The 19117-nt window shown below is 35.4% G+C and overlaps 1 protein-coding gene across 2 annotated transcripts in view; it reads left to right on the forward strand.

Moving 5' to 3' along the window:
* FRYL (FRY like transcription coactivator) overlaps nt 1-19117 on the forward strand; it is a 163885-nt gene that overhangs the window by 76088 nt on the left and 68680 nt on the right. The window contains exons 5-15 of one of the 2 annotated variants that reach the window (XM_054514559.1): nt 2632-2771; nt 3177-3273; nt 3824-3903; nt 4398-4478; nt 4943-5111; nt 5954-6046; nt 9585-9683; nt 11080-11181; nt 17147-17250; nt 17874-17982; nt 18981-19067. In XM_054514559.1, the coding sequence (XP_054370534.1) occupies nt 2632-2771; nt 3177-3273; nt 3824-3903; nt 4398-4478; nt 4943-5111; nt 5954-6046; nt 9585-9683; nt 11080-11181; nt 17147-17250; nt 17874-17982; nt 18981-19067 (1161 nt within the window). Of the gene's footprint in view, nt 1-2631; nt 2772-3176; nt 3274-3823; nt 3904-4397; nt 4479-4942; nt 5112-5953; nt 6047-9584; nt 9684-11079; nt 11182-14476; nt 14539-17146; nt 17251-17873; nt 17983-18980; nt 19068-19117 lie in introns of those variants that run through there. The other variant, XM_054514560.1, reaches the window with a different exon arrangement.

Raw genomic sequence — 19117 nt, forward strand, 5'->3', positions numbered from 1 at the left:
GCTGGGCCAACCTTGTTCACCCAGAGGTCTTTATGGAGCCAGGAATCTGGGTCTAAAAAGTGGCTTTACCTGTACTGATAATGGGGTCTGAGTCTGTAAGTGCTGTACTTTGTGAATAAAGAGAACATGCTTGGAACACAGGAGGGCCCTGGGACTAAGGTGCTATTTAATTAAGACTTGTTTTCTCATCTCAGTAAGTGATGAGAAAAGGGATGGAGGAGGAAGGCATGTAGTGTTGCCCGTCCCCCTAATGAAAAAGTAAAATAGCATTTAAGGGGATTATAAGTCATTTTTTTTAAAAACATAACCAGACCAAGAGGGCTGCTATTAAAACAAGTTTGAAAAATCAATAGCTTTTAATTTCCAAACAGCAGAAATCTTCTCTTTGTCATTTGATATCTTAATTGGAACAATAATATAAATTCGGCTAAAAGAGGAGAAATTTTGGAAAAGGAAATTTGTATGTTGATACACTCATGAACTGTTAAAAATTTTACCACCAGAGCTTTCCCTTTACCATTCCTAGCACATCAGGAAGCTCCAGACAGGAGTTTTTTTATAGAGCATATATTGCGTTTCTTAAAATATTTTTGCTTGTACAGCTTGAAACTGAAATAGCAAGTGTTTTTCTTTTTTTGTTTGTTGTAGGAAACATACTTGGCAATTTCCTACTCTTGTCCTAAGACACCAAAATTTTATGATCACACAGAAGCCTGTGTTGACCTTCTCAGTGACTGAAAGCAGATGTATATGAGGTTCAGGGTTGTTCATGATTAGGCACAACTTGAGCAATGTTTTCAGGATCAGGATTTTGGCCAAAGCCGGAATTTGGGCTCTAGCATCTTACTATCATTTTGCTTCTCTCTTATTACCTCTCACTGTGCTGTTGGATATGTTATGTGAAGCAATTAGCAATATGTTACAGCCTTTAAGACTTGAGCAGGATTTGCTGTTTCATTCTGAGGAACTGAAGTATACGTCATATCTATTGCAGCCCTGTCCTCCTGGGTATTACAGGAGCCCTTTGTCTGGATTGCTGCTTTCAACCTAGGCATAATATAATGCTACAACAAAAGAGTTTTCTTGTATGAGAAATAGATCTTTTATATAAGAAATTTTTTTTATTATAAGATGATTTTGAATTTAGTATCCAGGCAGTATAGTAGTTATTTTAAATGAAAAATAGCTGATGTTCTGCTTAGATGCTATGCAATATTAGCAAAGATGTCATCTTCCTTTTCATTAGAATACAAATAATTCAAAACTAGGCAGGAAATAATTATTATGTAAAACTTTTTCTTTTCCAAGAGGAAAATACTTTATTATGCCAGCATTTTAGCAGTGACATTTTTGAATGTGTGTGATACATGCTTGTTTCTCCAGAAGCCAATGTAAATTGCCTAACTACTTTTATGAACATTTATGAATAGTATTAGTATTGATAAACTCTGTAAACTTGCAGGAAAACCTAAAGAAAAGGTATAGTAAAGCTTAAAATTCAACTTGCTTCTTTTTCTTCTGCTAATAAACCCATCAGTTCAGAGCACTATTTAATTCTTGTGCCTTGAGTAGCTGACTAATTAACAATCTAAGTAATGTATTCAGAAGATTAAAAGAGGTCCTTCTGAGGTTTTCCTGTGGTTAACTTGTCCCCATCCTTTTGACAAACCTAAAAACCCAAGATGCTTCAAATGAGGAAAAAGAAATAACTTCATTAATGTTTTATCAGAACACGTAAAAGTGTAATATTATATTGTTGTCTGGAATGGTGAATAATAGGTAAGTTATAGCATGAGCATGGCTTCTATCAAAACCTTATTTGAAAGATCCAAGAGGTAGGTAATACATGGCATGAGTGAGCAACATGGTAACTCTCCCATTCCAGCCTGTGTTTAGGGAAAGGGCTTGCTCCCTGTTGCCTCCTGGAAGCAAGTTTATAATGGCATTTTGCTGTCTTCAGTCATTCTTCTCCTTTCCAAAAAGTTTTTAGTTAAAGGAAGCCTAGATAATTTAAGTTTAATATCATCTTAAAGTCTTCCTTCTGTAATGGTTCCTGTTGCCCTATCTGTTGCACAAATGAGTTTACTACTCATACAGATTTTCTGAAAGAAAGCAGAAGATGCGGGAGTTATACTAAAAGTAAATATAGCCCAAGACCCAGACCAGTCAAATGTATTAAAGGCAATGTAGAATATCTAAAAGGCTCTTTTTTTTGTTTATATAATAGCCAAAGAACCAAATTTTTTAAAGTTTTAAACTTCTTCAGTTTAGGAGGGCTGGCTCTTGTAATTTGTGAAGGTTTCTATACTTCAAACATACATATGGCAACATTCAGGGACGTCCTAATACCGCTGCTGTTTTCTCAATGATTTTATACACGTTACATGTCTATAAATTTGTCATTTTGTGATCCCTCTGAGCTTTGGAACACTTTACTTAAATTTATTATAATATTACACTCAGTATGTTATATTTACAGTAACTGTCCTAGGTGAAAATGAATATTAACTTGCCACTTTGTGAAGTTATGTGATATATGGTTTTTAACATCAAAAAACAATTTGAAAGAATTATTTAACTCCAGGATTTTCATAGCTATATGAGGCTAAAGTATTTTTCTTACTCTTCCAGTTGATAAGCTCTATGAGCTCAGTAGCAGAGCACTGTCTCCCCTCCTTACTACGCACCTTGTTTGACTGGTACAGGCGCCAAAATGGAACAGAGGATGAATCTTATGAGTATAGACCTCGGTCAAGCACAAAATCAAAGGGGTAAGAATTTTCCTTGCAGAAGTCTGTTTGATTTTTGTGTGCTTTCTCATAAGAAAATGTGTGCTTTGTACTTCTGTGACAAGTATGTTGTATTTGGATTTGTCCTTACCTAAATTTGTGTAGAAAAAACACAGACTTCTTTAAGGTAGCGTATTTAACTTGTGTAGATGATATACATGAAGTGACTTAATGGTTTTGGTGTGGATATACAGATGGAAGCTGGATACTGGTAATTCTAAGCTAGTTTGTCCCCCCCCTTTTTTTTTTTGATTATTGGCAGGTCCATCTTTCCATTTTATATACATCTGCAACAGTGATTACATGAAAAACAATGCAGTAATTGTCCCTGCAATATTTGTGTTCAGTCTTGTGTCTGATAGCTGTGTTCTTGATTTCTTATTTTAGGGATGACCAACAACGTGAAAGAGATTATCTACTTGAAAGGAGGGACTTAGCTGTAGATTTCATTTTTTGTTTAGTTTTAATAGAGGTTCTAAAACAGGTAAGATCTTTGGCTTTGGCAAATTAATTTTAATATTTTGCTTGTAATGTTCGTTTTGATAATCTCCTTTAAATTTTTATTTTAAAGACTAGAACATATCTGTGGTGAGTGTGTGCAAGGCTGTAATTATACTCTCAGTTACATAAGGCCTTTGGCCTCTCCTGCCTTTTCTTTACATGCCTGCATTATCTCGGTTCATGTGTCTTGGAAAGCTGCTGATGTACTGCAAAAAGCAGAACTGTAAAAAATAACATTTAATTTATGCTCAGTACCCTTTGTCGGTTTAAATGTTCTTGAAATACAGGTTGAAATTGTTGGATAATGAGGTTAAAATTTACTTTAGAATTATCATTATTTGCCTAAGAATGCCAATACAGATTGTGTAAAAGTTATATAGTGCAGAATTAGCTTGATATATGCCAGGAAAGGATGTGTCCTTGGACACTGGTGGGAGAGATTTCTCCAGAGCATCTCACAGCACTGTTTATTTGCTTCATACATGCATTTATGTATAGGTGTTACGTACATGTAAGTGATATGTGCCTTTCAGATACCTGTTCATCCAGTGCCAGATCCTTTAGTACATGAAGTTCTAAACTTGGCTTTTAAGCACTTTAAACATAAGGAAGGGTAAGTTTCAATTGTGTACTTTAAAATATTTTGTATTACCAGCCTATGTTTCTTTGTTGTGATTGCTCTCTTTTGCCTCACATGTAACATGTTGGTGATAATACCAGTGTGAATAAACACAAGTCAATGTCTTTAAATTGAAAACATATCTTGAAAGAACATGGCTGTGTTCAATGTAACACTGAGTTTATTTTGCTTCGAATATACAGAATGATTTGCATCCTCAGATGCAATAAGAAAAGTCTGAGTTTGGATAAATACAGTAAAATTTCTATCCAGAATATGTTTCTTTTGAAATAAGAAATGAAACTACATTACTTTAAATGTCACCCATGCATTTCGTGTTTGAATTTAATTGTTTTTATGGTAATAATTTGCCTGCTAGGGGACAAATGTTTTGTTTGTAATTGAAAACTTGCTTGGGGTTTAGAAGAGCAGAGTTGTATTTAATGAGGTTTTTTCCCTTTATTGTTTTTTTTTTTTTTTCTCTTTAGGTATTCAGGAACCAACACTGGGAATGTTCATATTATTGCAGACTTATATGCAGAAGTGACAGGGGTTCTTGCTCAATCAAAGTAAGTTCAGTCTCTGACTCTTTGTGTTTAGGAACAGACCAATGTAGACTTAAAGACTATTTGCTATAGCAGAATCTATTCATGTCCCCCAGTAGATAACCCTGTAAGTGTTAAATGTAGTCAGGTGTAGTGTGCTGTGTCTGTCTGATGTTCCAGCACAAAAAAATTGAACAAATCAAGAAATAATCTTTAGTAGCATTGCTTTGCAGTCAGCTTGTTAGGGGCAGGGAAAGGAGGCCCTGTGCCAGTCAACTCTTGTTTACTTAACTGGTATATTCTCATGTACTGATCATCATAGGCACTCTTAAATGCCTGGATTGGAAGTACCAGGGTTCATCTCCCTTGCATTTCTCATACAGCAGCTGCTGATATTGTTACAGACTAAAGAAATTGGTTCAAAATTATAGACCTCATACAAAAGTAACTAAGAACGCAAATAATTGCTATCTGTATCCCTTGTTCAGGTTTCAAGCTGTTAGGAAGAAGTTTGTCACTGAATTAAAGGAACTGCGGCAAAAAGAACAGAGTCCTCACGTAGTACAGAGTATCATCAGTTTGATTATGGGAATGAAGTTTTTTCGAGTGAAGATGTATCCTGTGGAGGATTTTGAAGCATCATTTCAGTTCATGCAGGTAAACAAATGCTACAGAAAACTAAAATGAGCATAATTTTAAATGTTTAAGTCATAAAGCTACGATGACACTTGCTGTGATCAGTCACTCCCTCTACTTGTGTGCCATCCTTCATCCTTTTCTGTTCAGTTCCTAATTTTTCAGAGATGTAAATTGTTTCTCTAGTTTGTGAATACCTTTCATCAGGAGAAGCCTTTCACAATTGCCTTAGTAGTGTGGCAAACCTGTAATATATGAATTTAAGACTGAATGAAAATGGATAGCAATCAAATAATTTTGTCTTTATAAAAGCAGTGTATTAAAGAAAAAGAATTATTTTGTATATAATTTTTTAACAGATGAGATGTCAAGACTTACTTTTCTTTAAAAACACTTCACTATGGATTATTTATTGTGTATGGAATATTTAATTATATTTAATTTTCTTTGCGTCAAAGTCCTTTCAAAATGAAAATCAGTATTAAAAAATAAAATACAATTTCCCAATAATTTTAATAGATATAAGCATTAAAGTTTTTTAAGCTTCAAAATGATCTGAAGGAAAATGTGTGTATTTATATTCTTTTGTATTCTGAGTACTCTTTATATTCTGAGTAAAAAGTAAATAGCTATCTGGTATTACAAATGTTCTCCTTTCAATTCATTGAGGTGTATTGCTGGGCAAACAGGTTTTAAAGTTTCTTATGTTTTGTGAAGTTGATACTGCTAAGGAATATAAAAGTAACTCAAACATGTTACATGTTTAAAATTAAAACAGGCAACTAATGTTAGACTGCTAGTGGTTTTTATAGTTATGTTTGTATTCCTTTTTCTAAATATTTTTCTAATGTTTTCTTACTAAGGAGTGTGCTCAGTACTTCCTGGAAGTAAAAGATAAGGACATAAAACATGCACTTGCTGGTTTGTTTGTGGAAATTCTCATACCTGTGGCTGCTGTAAGTATTTGAATCCCCCCGCCGCACTGTTCCTTCCACTTTCAATTGGGCTCTCATTATTAAAATTCTTCAATTAATCCTCAAAATACTGCATTTTTATAGATTCAGAAGGACATCTAGTGCCTCAGGAGGGCTTACAAGGAGGCTGAAGAGGGACTTTTTACAAGGGCAGGTAGTGATAGAGCAAGGGAGAAGGGCTATTGCCTGAAGTAGGGTAGGTTCAGATTAGCTTTTAGGAAGTAATTCTTTACTGGGACCATGGTGAGGCACTGGAACAGGTTCCCCAGAGAAGTTGTGGATGCCCCATTTCTGGAAGTGTTCAGTGCCAGGTTGGATGGGGCTCTGAGCAACCTGGCCTAGTGAAAGGTGTCCCTGCCCACAGCAGAGTGGGGAGTTAGAGCTAGATTATCTTTAAGGTCCTGTCCAACACAAACCATTCAGTGACTGTTACATAGATTACCTTCACTGTCTTAAAGGGAAATAGGTTGATTTGTGTATTGGCTCGTTTCCAAAGTTTTCTCAGAAATTTAAAAAATTGTCTGTTTTCTAGACACCTTTATTACCAGAGCATTGTGTAATTTTATACGTGCTTTAAAAATTTGAAATTTCCTTGGTTTAATATTTGTTTGCTCAAGGGTCTGGCTGACTTTTCTTTATTAGCTGAAATCTTTTGAGTTCTTTCTGTAGTAAGCTGTGTAACATTTTTACAGTTTGATAAGGAGAGTGTGAACTCTTATGCAGGAAGGAAGAATGTAGGTCTTGGCTAATTAAATAAAAATCATTTGTAGAGGTGAATGTCCACTAGATTTAATCCTTCAAGGGGAAGAGCAGTAAGTCATCTCCTGTGTGTGCTTTAAATCTAAAAGTAGAAATTTCACACAGCAGCCATGAACAAGGAAAAAAAAACTCATTATCATCCCAGTGTTGGATGTACTGTGCCTGGAATGCTGCTTGTGCAATCTTTTAGTCAAGACAGGCTCTCTTTCTTCCCAGGCTGCTTTGCTTGGTTTTGTGAAGCTTGTTCAGCAGGTCAAGAAGAAATTATGGCACCTGAGTATAATTCAAGTTGACCATTGACAAGCTCAGTTAATTTCTTCATAGGAGATTGATACTTTCTGGGATTGTTGTGTAAAATGCTAGTTGTATTAGCAGATGCAGGCCCATGTTTGGCATGCAGTCCCAAAAAGTGGCCAGTTGTGGCTTTGTGTTGCCACATAGATTATAGGGACATATCTTGCTATAAATGGAAAATTGGGACATGTAGATCTTGTTTTGTAGAATAGGATCTACAAAGAGTAGCACACTGGGTGGGCGTCCCATCTGAGCAAGATCATAGGAAAAGAAAGGAAAGTAACTCTCTGGGTTCTTCATCCTCTTTTAAATGGTTTACCTTGCCCTGGGAAAATTCTTCTTTCCTTTCCGTGGTCTCAGTCTTGTTTTTTTGAGGTGGGAGGTTGTTTTTGTTTTTGTGGGTTTTGTTTGTTTGTTTTTATGGATGTTTGTTTGGTTTTGTTGGTTTTGGGGGGGTTGTGGGTTTGTTTGAGTTTTTTTGTTTGGCTGCTATTTGTTTGTTGGTCAGGTTTGGTATTTGTGGGGGGCTTGGGTTTTTTTAATTATTTTTAAATTACAAAGGAAACAATCTTTTTTCATAAGACATAATTAGAAAGAGGTGCTTCTAGTATGGGAAGAAGTTTTGATCTTACCCAGGCATGCTTATACTCTTCTAGAGGAGAATAGAAGAATTTCTTTCTTCTATTCTTCTTCAACACATTTTGTCATTTTGAATTCCATAGTTGCTTGGCAGCTGGAGTGGGAGTGCCGAGTGAAACTATTTAGCATTTAGGTAAATGCAAATATTAGTTTGCAGAATCATAAACGTGGTGAAAACTGCCCTAGAAATAATGAGGAAGAAGCAGCCTTTGGGAGGTGGGACTATCCTCTGGCAAGGGCAGAGACAGGAACGGGGCTGTGCAAAGCACTTGTGGTGCTGTGATCCAGCCTGAATCAGCGCTTCAGACACTTGGGGAGGCAGGCTTGATCTGTCCTTCTGACTCACTGGGTCTGTAATCATTTCATACACATGGAGCTTCTTAAATAGAAACGAGGAGCTCACTCCCAGGCTGAGGTGCGGTTGAGCAGGTTAGTCATTCTCTGGGAAGATGTGAGATGCAAGTTTGAATATTTTTCATGCAGCTGAAGGAATTGAATGTAGATTTTTCTGTATCTTGGATACAGAAAATCGCTCAAATGAGGAAGCTGTTGGGTTTCAGCATTGAGACTTCTTTACTGTTATTCCCTTGCTTAGTCATTCAGGCATTTTAAGAAACCTGACCTGATTTGGACCCTGCAGGTATGATGAATCACAGCATATTTTATAGCAGGGAAGTTAGGGCTGCTCTGAAAGCCTAAGATTATATCCCAAAGCAACAGTGCTGTGGTGACAGCAACTGACTGATTTCTCATGTGGAGCTAGCAGAGTACTAATCAACCTATGGCCTAAGATAGCAAAAGATAAATAATTGGGTACATGGGAAGTGATTTAAATCATAACAACTTTCTCCTTTCTTTGTGGATCTGTACACATTACAGAGATACATGCTATTTTTGTGCTTCTACATCATGAAGCTTTTAGAGTGTTCTTAGCAAGATGGACATGATTTTTCTTTATGTAGTGTTAGTAGATATAATGTTTATGTAATATTAATAACTGTAAATAAAAAAGATAACAAAAATTATCTTATGTTGTAAGGAAATTATATGTACAGAGGACCTCTTCCAAAAAAGCCATTTCAGTCTCCAACACCCCACCCCTCAATTTGATAAATAAGCAGAAACAGCTTAAAACAGTAGGTTGAGAATAGTGTTTAAATAGATCATCCTGAGGATCCAGAGAGAAGCCTAAGAGGCTTGCAGAGGTTTCAGTAAAGAAGGTGGCAGCTGCCTGGGTTGTGGAAGGAAACCTATTCTGTGTGCTAGAACAGAGTGGGTCAGAAGGCTGTAGGGCTCCATGTGTGTTTCATTAATTCTGAAAGCTGAGCAAAGACAACTTGCATGATTGGTTGACTGGTAATCCTGTGGATTATTTCTTAACTTTCTAGCTTTCAGTATTAAAACAAAGAAGAAAACAGGAGCAGTTAAGAGGGGAGCTGTAAAAGTTAAATATACTAATTTTTTAATAAATATGCATATGAAGATCATCAGTGTCGTTTTTATTTGTTAGTTGGTATCAAATGCATTTTCTTCTTTGAGTATGGAATAGAGACCACATTCCTAAACCAGTTTATTTTAGTGGGCTGTTCTGTTGGGGTGGAGTTTTTTTGTTTGTGTGCTTTATTTGTTAATTTTAACCATATGGTTGTAGTGTATGGCATGATTTCTTATGCTTCTGTTTATATTTCAGATAAATACACTGAAATACCTTACTAATGTGAAATTTAACTTTTGAGAGGTTTTGAATTCATAGACATCTTAATGTGTATTTAAATTGCCTTCTTTGCAAATTTTTACGCCAAATCATTTGTGCTTTTTTTTTTAATAGGCTGTTAAAAATGAAGTGAATGTGCCATGTTTGAAAAATTTTGTGGAGATGCTTTATCAGACTACCTTTGAATTGAGTTCAAGGAAGAAGCACTCGCTGGTATTTTAAAGAAATATTTCAACTTCTCCGTTTTGCTCATCTTAGGCTCTTAAGCTAGTACATTATATGAGGAAAAGCTTATCAAGCCATATTAATTTAAATCTTAACATCTCAGTATAATTAAATTCCCACAGTGTGTGTGCATTTGTTCTAATTTTGCTTTGTTTCTTTGTGCAGATATGTGCTCTTATCTCACATGTGAGATTGTCTTGAAATCAGTGCTTGTTTTTGATTATTTTAGTGGGTTTTAGCAGAGTTATTTAACCTAATGTCTTTTAAGTAAAAAACTTGCATTCAGGGAGTCTGAATATATTTAAATTAGGGTTAATTAAAAGATGCAAATGTCAGACAAGACTTTTTCAGTAAAATAGCAGCCTCTTAATAGCCCTGCTTTGCCTGGTTCTCTCCTCTCATCACACACCTGGTTAAAAAATTTATAATTTTTTCAATTATCTCTTATTTTTGCAGTATTTGGTTATTTTTGATGACTATGGCAGCCGTGTTTCAAGTTGATTCACTTCACTTTGCTGAAAATGTAGAGCTAATTTTTGCATTTCAGTTGGCACATTAAGTAAATGCAACTGAATTTAAAATGTTTTAGTCTCACTTTCATGTTATGGACGAGCTTTTCTTTCTAGTATTCTGCACATATAAAGCATATATCATTGTATTATTAAACTCCTTATGTAAGAGTAACATAAAGTGGTTGATATTAGTACTAAAAATGTCATTTTTTATGAAGTTAGAAACGTTGTATCGAGAGTACTGTTTACCTACTCATCCTTTAGTTTTGCTTCATAACAAGAAAAGCTGCAGGCAGATTTGGTACTAATCACCATTATGTGTTAAAAGGATGTGGTACTTAAATCTTACCTTACTAAAGCAAAGCTAAATCATACTTGGCATATGCACAGATTTAAAATAAAGTATATTGTGGTTCATTCCTCACTAAAAGTAGATCTCGAGTAGAAGTAGCATTTCTGACAAATTAAAGTCTGAGTTTTTACTGAGGTTGGTATTTTTCCTGAATATTCTTGGAGGCAGTTCACCTGCCCAGCATGTAGAGCTACATGAATTGAGTCTTGTGGTTGCAGGGAAAGCCTGAACATTGTACGAAGGATCAGACTTCTTTCAGTCCTTGTTTGACATCATGCCTTGCTGGGAAATGAGCTTCACCTTGGTCCCACTGCCCCAGTGTGACCCCCTGAGCTCTTGCAGCGCTCAGGAGTTACCCAGGGCACTGTGCACAAGTGTCCCAGGGCAGGGGAGAGGGGCCATGCAGTGCCAAAACTGTGAGAGTGAGAGGCAGCAGCCAACTGTGTCTCATTCTCAATGTACAACACTTGGGAGGTCTGCAAAGAGCAATTTGATCAAGTCTTTTTCCCCCTACTCATAGGCTTTGTATCCATTGATCACCTGCCTCTTGTGTGTCAGTCAGAAACAGTTTTTTTTAAATAACTGGCACGTTTTCCTGCAGAACTGTTTGTCACATCTGAAGGTAAGAATCCTTTCTAATTAAGGAACTGTTGCAAATCACTAGCATTTATTACAATATGTTTTCAGCATTCTTGTGCCAAATAAACAATGAATAATATTTGGCTGTTTAAATGGACACTGAAATACTTTCTAAAAAGAAATTAAATGTTTCGAGTCTCTGTATTAAATGTAGTAGTAAGTTTTTGTGATGCTATATCATGTTGGAAATAAGTGTGGTCCCCTTGGGGATTATAATTTTTATTGAGTAAAATCTGCAGAAGTATCTGCTAACAAGGGCTATTAATGCCAGAGGAAATACAAACCATATTTCTTTATGTGTAAATTATATGTGAGAAAATAAGTGACTTATCTGCTCTAAGTAGAATGTATAGGAAGTGCAAACTTCCTATCTTGTGTTCACTTATTGAAGGAATAGAAAATGAACTGTGAGACTGGAAAAGATGTTAAATCTACAGCCTGTGATACAAATTTTAAAAAACCAATTACAGTGTCCCTTTAACTTGTGCCTTCTGTTGGTATCATTGTAACCATCAATTGGTTGATAAAGACATCAAGATATTTACAAATCAGTCACTTTATTGTAGTTATTGTACGTGTTCTTTCCTTGATTATGATTAACATAATTCATGATTTTGCCTAATGTATTGATTTTGATAATGTTAATAAATTCTTTGATCCTTCTTCACAACACTGATTCTGGTTAGCTATGAGGGACAGTTACAGAGCTTATTTGTAAAATACATAAACCGGCATGAAGTCGAAAGGAAAATGGTTTAGCTGCTTTGATTGTTTTGGGTCATTTGTTCTTACAGCATCTTTCACACCTTTCTGTTGCTTGTTGGGTTCTGTATATTTTTCATCTAACATTATTGCAGTTCTTTTGCAATATTTGCCTTGATTTTTGTTTTGTGGTTTATTTTGCTTATGGAAGCTGCTTGTGCTTTTTGTTTTTAAAGCTTTAAAAAAAACTCCTTACAATCTAGGAGTTGCTTTTTTCTGGCATAATGTCCATCGCTGGTAATGGATGTATTAAAACTATAAATGCCAGTGAGTTTAACTGGTGTTTGCTGAGCATGCATTTTATATTTTACTTAGATTTGTTAACCACTAACAGCTTAACACATTTACTGTAAGGCTCTATTCAGCAGAAATTCCTCTTACGAATTTCTGCAATTCAGAATTTGCCGTGTTATGATGCTATGCCATCAGTGAGTCCTTTAGGGTATTTTATGGCTTGGTTTAATTTGGCACACCAAATACGATCAAGTTTTTTGGGTGCCTGCCTTGTTCAGAAACTTCATTGAGCTTAATCTTGAAAAATAAACCCCCACTATCCTGATGTGTCTTATGAATTAATGTGTTCCTTTGTTTCTGAAGCTAATTAAATGCATGCACTCTGTAATAAGTAATCTCATTAATTTACAAATCTGAATTTCACAGCAGTTTAGTCTTTCGGATTTCCCCTCATTATATTTCCTGATTTTCTAATGACGAAAATTATTTTATTTGGAGTTATTTAAATATGTAAAATGAAATAAGAAATTCCAAATCTATTGCCTCTAGTATCCTTGTTATTAATAAAGTAATTTTGAAAGTTACTAGGAGATGCTTAGAGCACTAATAGGATTCATTTACCCCTGCTGTATTTGTTGAAATTAACAAATTAGGAATTGAAATAATGATAACACTTGGAGTCTGTCACAGGGATATTCCATGAAGAGTACAGGCATGCTAGAAGTCACCAAGAGGTAATGTAGGTTATGGATTCACGGTGCTCTCATTATTCCCTGGTGAGTGCCCAGTACAAACTCTCCTTAGCCATGAGCACCACGTTGCACGTTGGTGGCTGAAATGAGCCATTTCCCATTTGCCGTGCTGTGAAAGCTCACACCTTTGCAGTGGTCCCACACACAGTACCTGATGCAGGTGCTCTATTAAATTTGATAATGCTCCTGAGAGTGCTCTGAATCCTAAACCTGGCAATATTTATGGTCTTTGTAAACTCTTTGTGCTGGGTTTCAGTGCAAATTGCCTTTAGTTATCTTCAAAGCAGGCTTAGAGTGTGGGGAGAACATCCTAGCCTTGCTGAAAGGAGGAAACCTAGGGTCTGGACCAGTGCAATTAGCTCATCAGTGAGCTGTAAGAGTCAGTTTAGACCAGGAGTGTACGAAAGGGTTGGTTTTTTTCTGGTATATATATAGTTAGCTTTGTCCCACAAATCGGTTGGGCTGCTGTTTCAGCACTGAACCCAGCAGGCATTTTTTTACACATTGTAGTGTAGGCAAAATTCTGAGTTTGTTCAGCAGACAGTAAAGCTAGGTCAGTATTGTAAAACACTTTGCTTACTTTTTTTTGACTAGTATTTACACAGACTAATTCTAGCAAGTTTGTCAGAAATTTGATACATTCTTGGATGAATCTGAGTTGTGGTATCTTTACTACCTATTCTGGTGGGAGGAAGGAACATTTTAAAAAGCTGGAGAAATGGGAGAGAACAGTGTCTGTCATTCTGCACCACTGTTGGCTGGAAAAAGAGTATTTTTTTTTCTCACACTTGACCTATAGAGTCTGTTACCACAAAGCCTTGAAAATTGAAGGACATTTTCTGCCGCTATAGCAAACCCTTTATTTCTACTGAATAGAGTCCTTGCTAGACAGCTATCTGTTGGTTTTGAGCTTTTTTTCATCTAACATGCATGTGCCTTCCATTCTCATGTTTGTTATGTTTTGCTGTCTCACATTGCTTTATTTAGATGCCATCTAACAACAGTATCAGAAAACAAATAGAAACACTGCAGGTGAGTTAATACGTTGTTGTAACTCAGTGAAATGTTGCTTTGTCTCATGTAAATACTTTTGTTTTGGTTTTTTATGTTATTTGTTGTATTTTGTGCTTTCCTTTCTTTGTAAAATTGCTGTTAGTACTGTTAGAAGCAATAGGACTAAGAATAGCTAATGTTTTAAAGATGTTTTTCTCTTGCCAGGGAGTAAAGGAGAAAGATCAGAAAATTGTCTAATACCAGTTTTTCCTTGGGGGTGAAAGTGTGGCTTTGTGAGATTGATTATTAATATCACAGCTGGTTTCCCTGAACACCAGTGCATGTTTCCTCTGGAAGTAACTACCTATTCAGATGTATGGGTTTTTCTGTTACTTCATTTCAAAAAGTGTCTTGCATGTGAGCAAACGGAAAACATTTTCACAGTAAAAAAATGTGAAACTGATTTACTGTAACAACTTGCAGTGCACTAACTTGAAAGACTTTTACACTGTTGGTTTTGCAGGTTTTAAAAAGTAGAAATTGTTTTAGTTCAGAACAGAAGAAAAGTTTAACATCAGTATTAAAAAGTACTTTCTTCAGTAAGTGACTACATTTGACTAACATGGAAAAAATGCTATTTTGTTTCTTGCCATCATTGAGATTTGTTTCATTGACTCATTTTAATGTGTTTTAATTTGCTCTTACATTTTTGGTTTTGTAACAGATACTGTTCCTGACAACTTTTTTCATAGTCTGCTGATACCATAATTTATGTTTAAAAGTTCTAGAATTTTAAACAAAACTATGTTTAAAAAACCCCAAACATATAGCATACTTTAAAATGTGACAGATATCATCTAAAAAGACTAAAATTCTGCCAGATGTTGAATTACATAGCCATCTATTCCTTATTCTAGTTGCTCTAGTGTCTAAGAGAAAATAAATACTGACATCTAAACTCCAGGTGTACATGCAGTGTTGTAATTCAGACCCCAAAAGCAATTTTGTGCTAGAATATTTTTTAGCTCTTCATTGTAGGAAGTGATAATGAAAGTTTTCAATGCTTAAAATAATAAAAGTACTGCAAAATTTATTTCCTAACTCTTTTTAAAAGGTTAATGCCTCTATATATGCTCCTTTTTTTCCTTTATAGCAAGCAAACTTTGTCATAACTACTCAGAAGTAGCTCTATTGGATGATACACCTGCTAACAGATGGAACATTGTTTACACATTATTAAACTATCTGCTACCTCTACCATTTTTTTATTAGATGATTGAAAGCCAACAATAATTTTTTTGTTTACTTCTGGACCTGTAAATTAAGCTCCCCTGTAGAATATCAGAAATTAGAAAATTGAAGTATTACTCATTTCCAGATGCACTTCAGATAGACTTTGATAACATTTATACCAATGAATTCCCCTTCTGCTCTGACAATCAGTAATTCTTGGCCTGTAAATTAAATACAATGAGTAATAATATTGTGGGGTTTTTGCTGTTTAAGCTGATTAGAATCAAACCTATCCCACTCTTACCCTCTGGTACAGTTACATTTCCTTCCTCCTCACAGTAGCACTGCAGGTAAATTAACTGAAGAGTGAGACATTTATCAGTGTGCATAGTAAACAGGGATTTTGTCCAGATCATTTCCCTAAATTTAACCACTGCCTAGCTATAGGTGCTAATTCAGAGGTGGTGGTAGCACACATTGCTGTGTGAAGGGAAGGTAGAACAGCGTTATCAGTGATGTAAACTGGGTTAAGTTATTCCCTCTAATATTCTGGTAGTCAATCTTGTGTGTTACTTGTCTGTCCTACTTTGAAATACCACTTCTGCCTCTGTGATTCTGTGATAGGCTTTTAGTGCCCAAACCAGTAGTTTGGACCCACCTGTGTTAAAGCCACCAAAATTACTCTCCTTTGTGTATATAATCTTTTACACAGACATGGACATGAGGTTATTTTGATCAGCTTTTGGGTGCCAGTTGGACTTTCTTACTGCTAGAATTAATGTACAGGGAGCATTGAGGTTGTGGGAGGGAGAACCATGAGCGAGACCATCTCTTTTTGAACAGTATGTTTTTTTCAGTTCCACTTACATCCTTTGTGAATTTGCACTCCATTTGTCCTGGAAGGACAAAGGCATCTGCAATTCTGACTCACTGGCTTGTGGCACAAATATGAAATTAATTATGTTCATCATATAGATATGTCTTGAAACAGAGGGACTTCACTGGAGATGGGGAAGGTGTGGTTTTGGGGTTCTGTTTTTGCTTTTTTATTTAGTTTTGTTTGGATTTATTAGTTTGAATTGGGATAATGCCCAAAAAGTTGACAACTCGGAATCATTTATTATATTCAGAAATTTATACTTATGGCCAGGTCCAGGAATCTTGCTGGACACTTCTAGATTGTAAGTACTCCAAGAATCCCTATTTGGAAAGGAGGTTTCTAGAGCTGGTACAAAGAATGTTAGCTACTGTTTTACACAGTTTAAGAGCTTGGAGGAGCAAAGCTAAACTCAGTAGCAGCTTGAAGACAAAAATCATTTTGTGTTCAGTACATTATTTAAACTGAATTGTGCTGCTAGATTTTATATTAATTCAAGAAACAGTAGCATAATTGTTACAATAAAAGTTAATTGAAAGTGGACAAACACTAATACAGCCTGCAGGAAGTGTCTGCATTGTCTGAAGCCACACCCAGAGATGCATCTTTGTGTGCCTTCCCTGTTTTGCATTCTTTTCTTCTGCACCTGCTATTGTCTGCTGTCACAGGCTGAGTGATGGAATGAGACCTTGTGCCTGATCCAAAGCAGCTACTCCAATGTTTTAGACAAACTAAAAATTGGTTTGCTATGAAGTAGGTATTTGTTACCAATGGCTTTCTGAGAAAAGTTCTTGAAAGCAATATACTCTTGGTGTGTTCATCTCAAGAGGAATATCTGCTTTTTAGTTACTGCTCTGCCCTCAGAGTTAGAGATGTGTAAAATGAGCTGGAGTTACTAGTTAAATAAATTTAAGGTTAGGAAATATGCAATACAGGCTTGTTTTTTTTTTTAAAATATCAAAAACTTGTAGTCAGTATTAAACCCATCTGCTTTCATTGTTTAAAAAAATTATTTTCAAAAGTAAATAAACATTATAATAGAATTTTGTCAGTGTCTCACAGGCAACAATAACTGTATTTCTAAATTTATTTTACAGAATAAAGATCCCAAAATGTCCCGAGTTGCACTGGAATCTTTGTATAGGTTATTGTGGGTTTATGTTATTAGAATTAAATGTGAAAGCAACACTGTAACTCAAAGGTAAGTTCATTATACAAAGTATTTTAAACTACTGATGATGGAGATTTTATTCCAACCTAGTGATATCAGAAGAGAGCTTGAAGCCAGCTCAGGGATGGTTTAGTCAAGTAAGCAATAAATATTTTCTCTTAATAGAGAAAACCAAAAGCCCTTGAGTACTTTGATGGAAAGAATTAACAGAGTCTAGAATTGTCTTTGCAGGGATAGAAGAAGGCAGAGAGATGAGCAGGAAATTTATTAAAGTCAAAAGGCACTAATGATGACAGAACAAATTGGGTATGAAGTGTCCATCACTAAGTATGGACTGGAAATAAAAGGTTTTATTTATAATTGTGTATAATGAGAATTTGGAATAGTCATTCAGACTTTGCCCCTCCTCCTGACTGTTAGTAACTGGTTTAAAACAGGATATTTTTCAGTTCATATTGGAACCCGTGATCCTATTGCCTGTGACAGCTGGTGTTGGGCTTTCTGTACGTGGTCCTACCTGTATAGGCTTCCATATTATTTCATAGTAGGTCCACACACACACACTTCCAGATTTGAACTGTAACATCAGTGCTGTTATAAGTATCTATTTTTAAAAGATCTTTTTATTTCTTTTTGTTTCTAAACTCTTGTAGCCGTCTCATGAGCATTGTATCAGCACTTTTCCCAAAAGGGTCGCGCAGCGTGGTCCCACGAGACACACCTCTGAATATATTTGTGAAGATTATTCAGTTCATTGCTCAGGTAAGAATACATCTAGGTAGAGCTAGAATAGTAGGATCAACATTATTTGGAAGAAATGTAAGTTTAAGGTTTGTTTTTGAAATGTTTGTACTGAATTAGTGGTCTCATCTTGAGTAGAATTTCTCCAAATATGTCTAACAAACGAAAGAATTCATTCTCTTTCTAGTGGTGGCAAAACTTTTTTTTTAAACATCACAAACTGGTATGTACAAACATTATGATGATTAGTATTTACATTTGTATTGCACTGTTGGGGGCAGTGTGTGTATATATATATTTTTTTTTCTGTGTTTGTAATAGAATTACATAATCCATTATGGTATTTTTATAAGGGACAAAGAATTAGAACAGTAATACCTATTTATGTTTAGCCTGGAGACTGACCTCAATAGACAGAAATAGTATGCAATGAATGCAGTAGTATATACTCAGCATTACAATTTGATTTATATTATTTTAGGTGCTTTTCTTGTCCTAATATCAAAATGCAAGATGCAATCTCACAAGATGAGCTCTCGTTAATCTTTAACTTTATAGATTAGAGACATCTTTTCCTGTCTTAGAAATAGCTTGTCTGTGCTTCAGCTTCCAAAACTATTTGCTTTTGGTCATACAAGGATGAGGCAGGATTCACAACTCATAACTGTTTATATTTTTTTGTATTTATATTGTAGTATTTTTTTCTACCTTAGGGCTTCTCTTTATCCCAGTTTCTTTTTTCTATAACAGCTCATCTTATTTGTAGAAATGTGTTTGATCTGATGATGAATTGTTGGGAATTTTTTCAGGAGAAAGGGTTCAACCATATCAGGGGATGAGCTGTGTTGAGTTGTACTAGATTTAAAAAAAAAAGTCGTAAGAATAAGGAGGAAAAAATTAATATTTTATAAACTTTTTTAATAACTTTTAAGACATGATACCCAGTAGCTGTGCAAAGTCAAGAAATTAGGCGTATTAATGGAAAAGAGATGATCATACAAATCTATTTTTCTTTGTAGGAACGTTTGGATTTTGCAATGAAAGAAATAATATTTGATCTTCTTAGTGTTGGAAAATCACCTAAAACCTTCACTATTAATCCAGAGGTAATAAAAGCTCATTACTTGCATGCCATGAGAACAAGGCATTGAGGGAT

The sequence above is a fragment of the Molothrus ater genome, chromosome 4, assembly GCF_012460135.2.
Source record: "Molothrus ater isolate BHLD 08-10-18 breed brown headed cowbird chromosome 4, BPBGC_Mater_1.1, whole genome shotgun sequence".
Classification (NCBI taxonomy): domain Eukaryota; kingdom Metazoa; phylum Chordata; class Aves; order Passeriformes; family Icteridae; genus Molothrus; species Molothrus ater.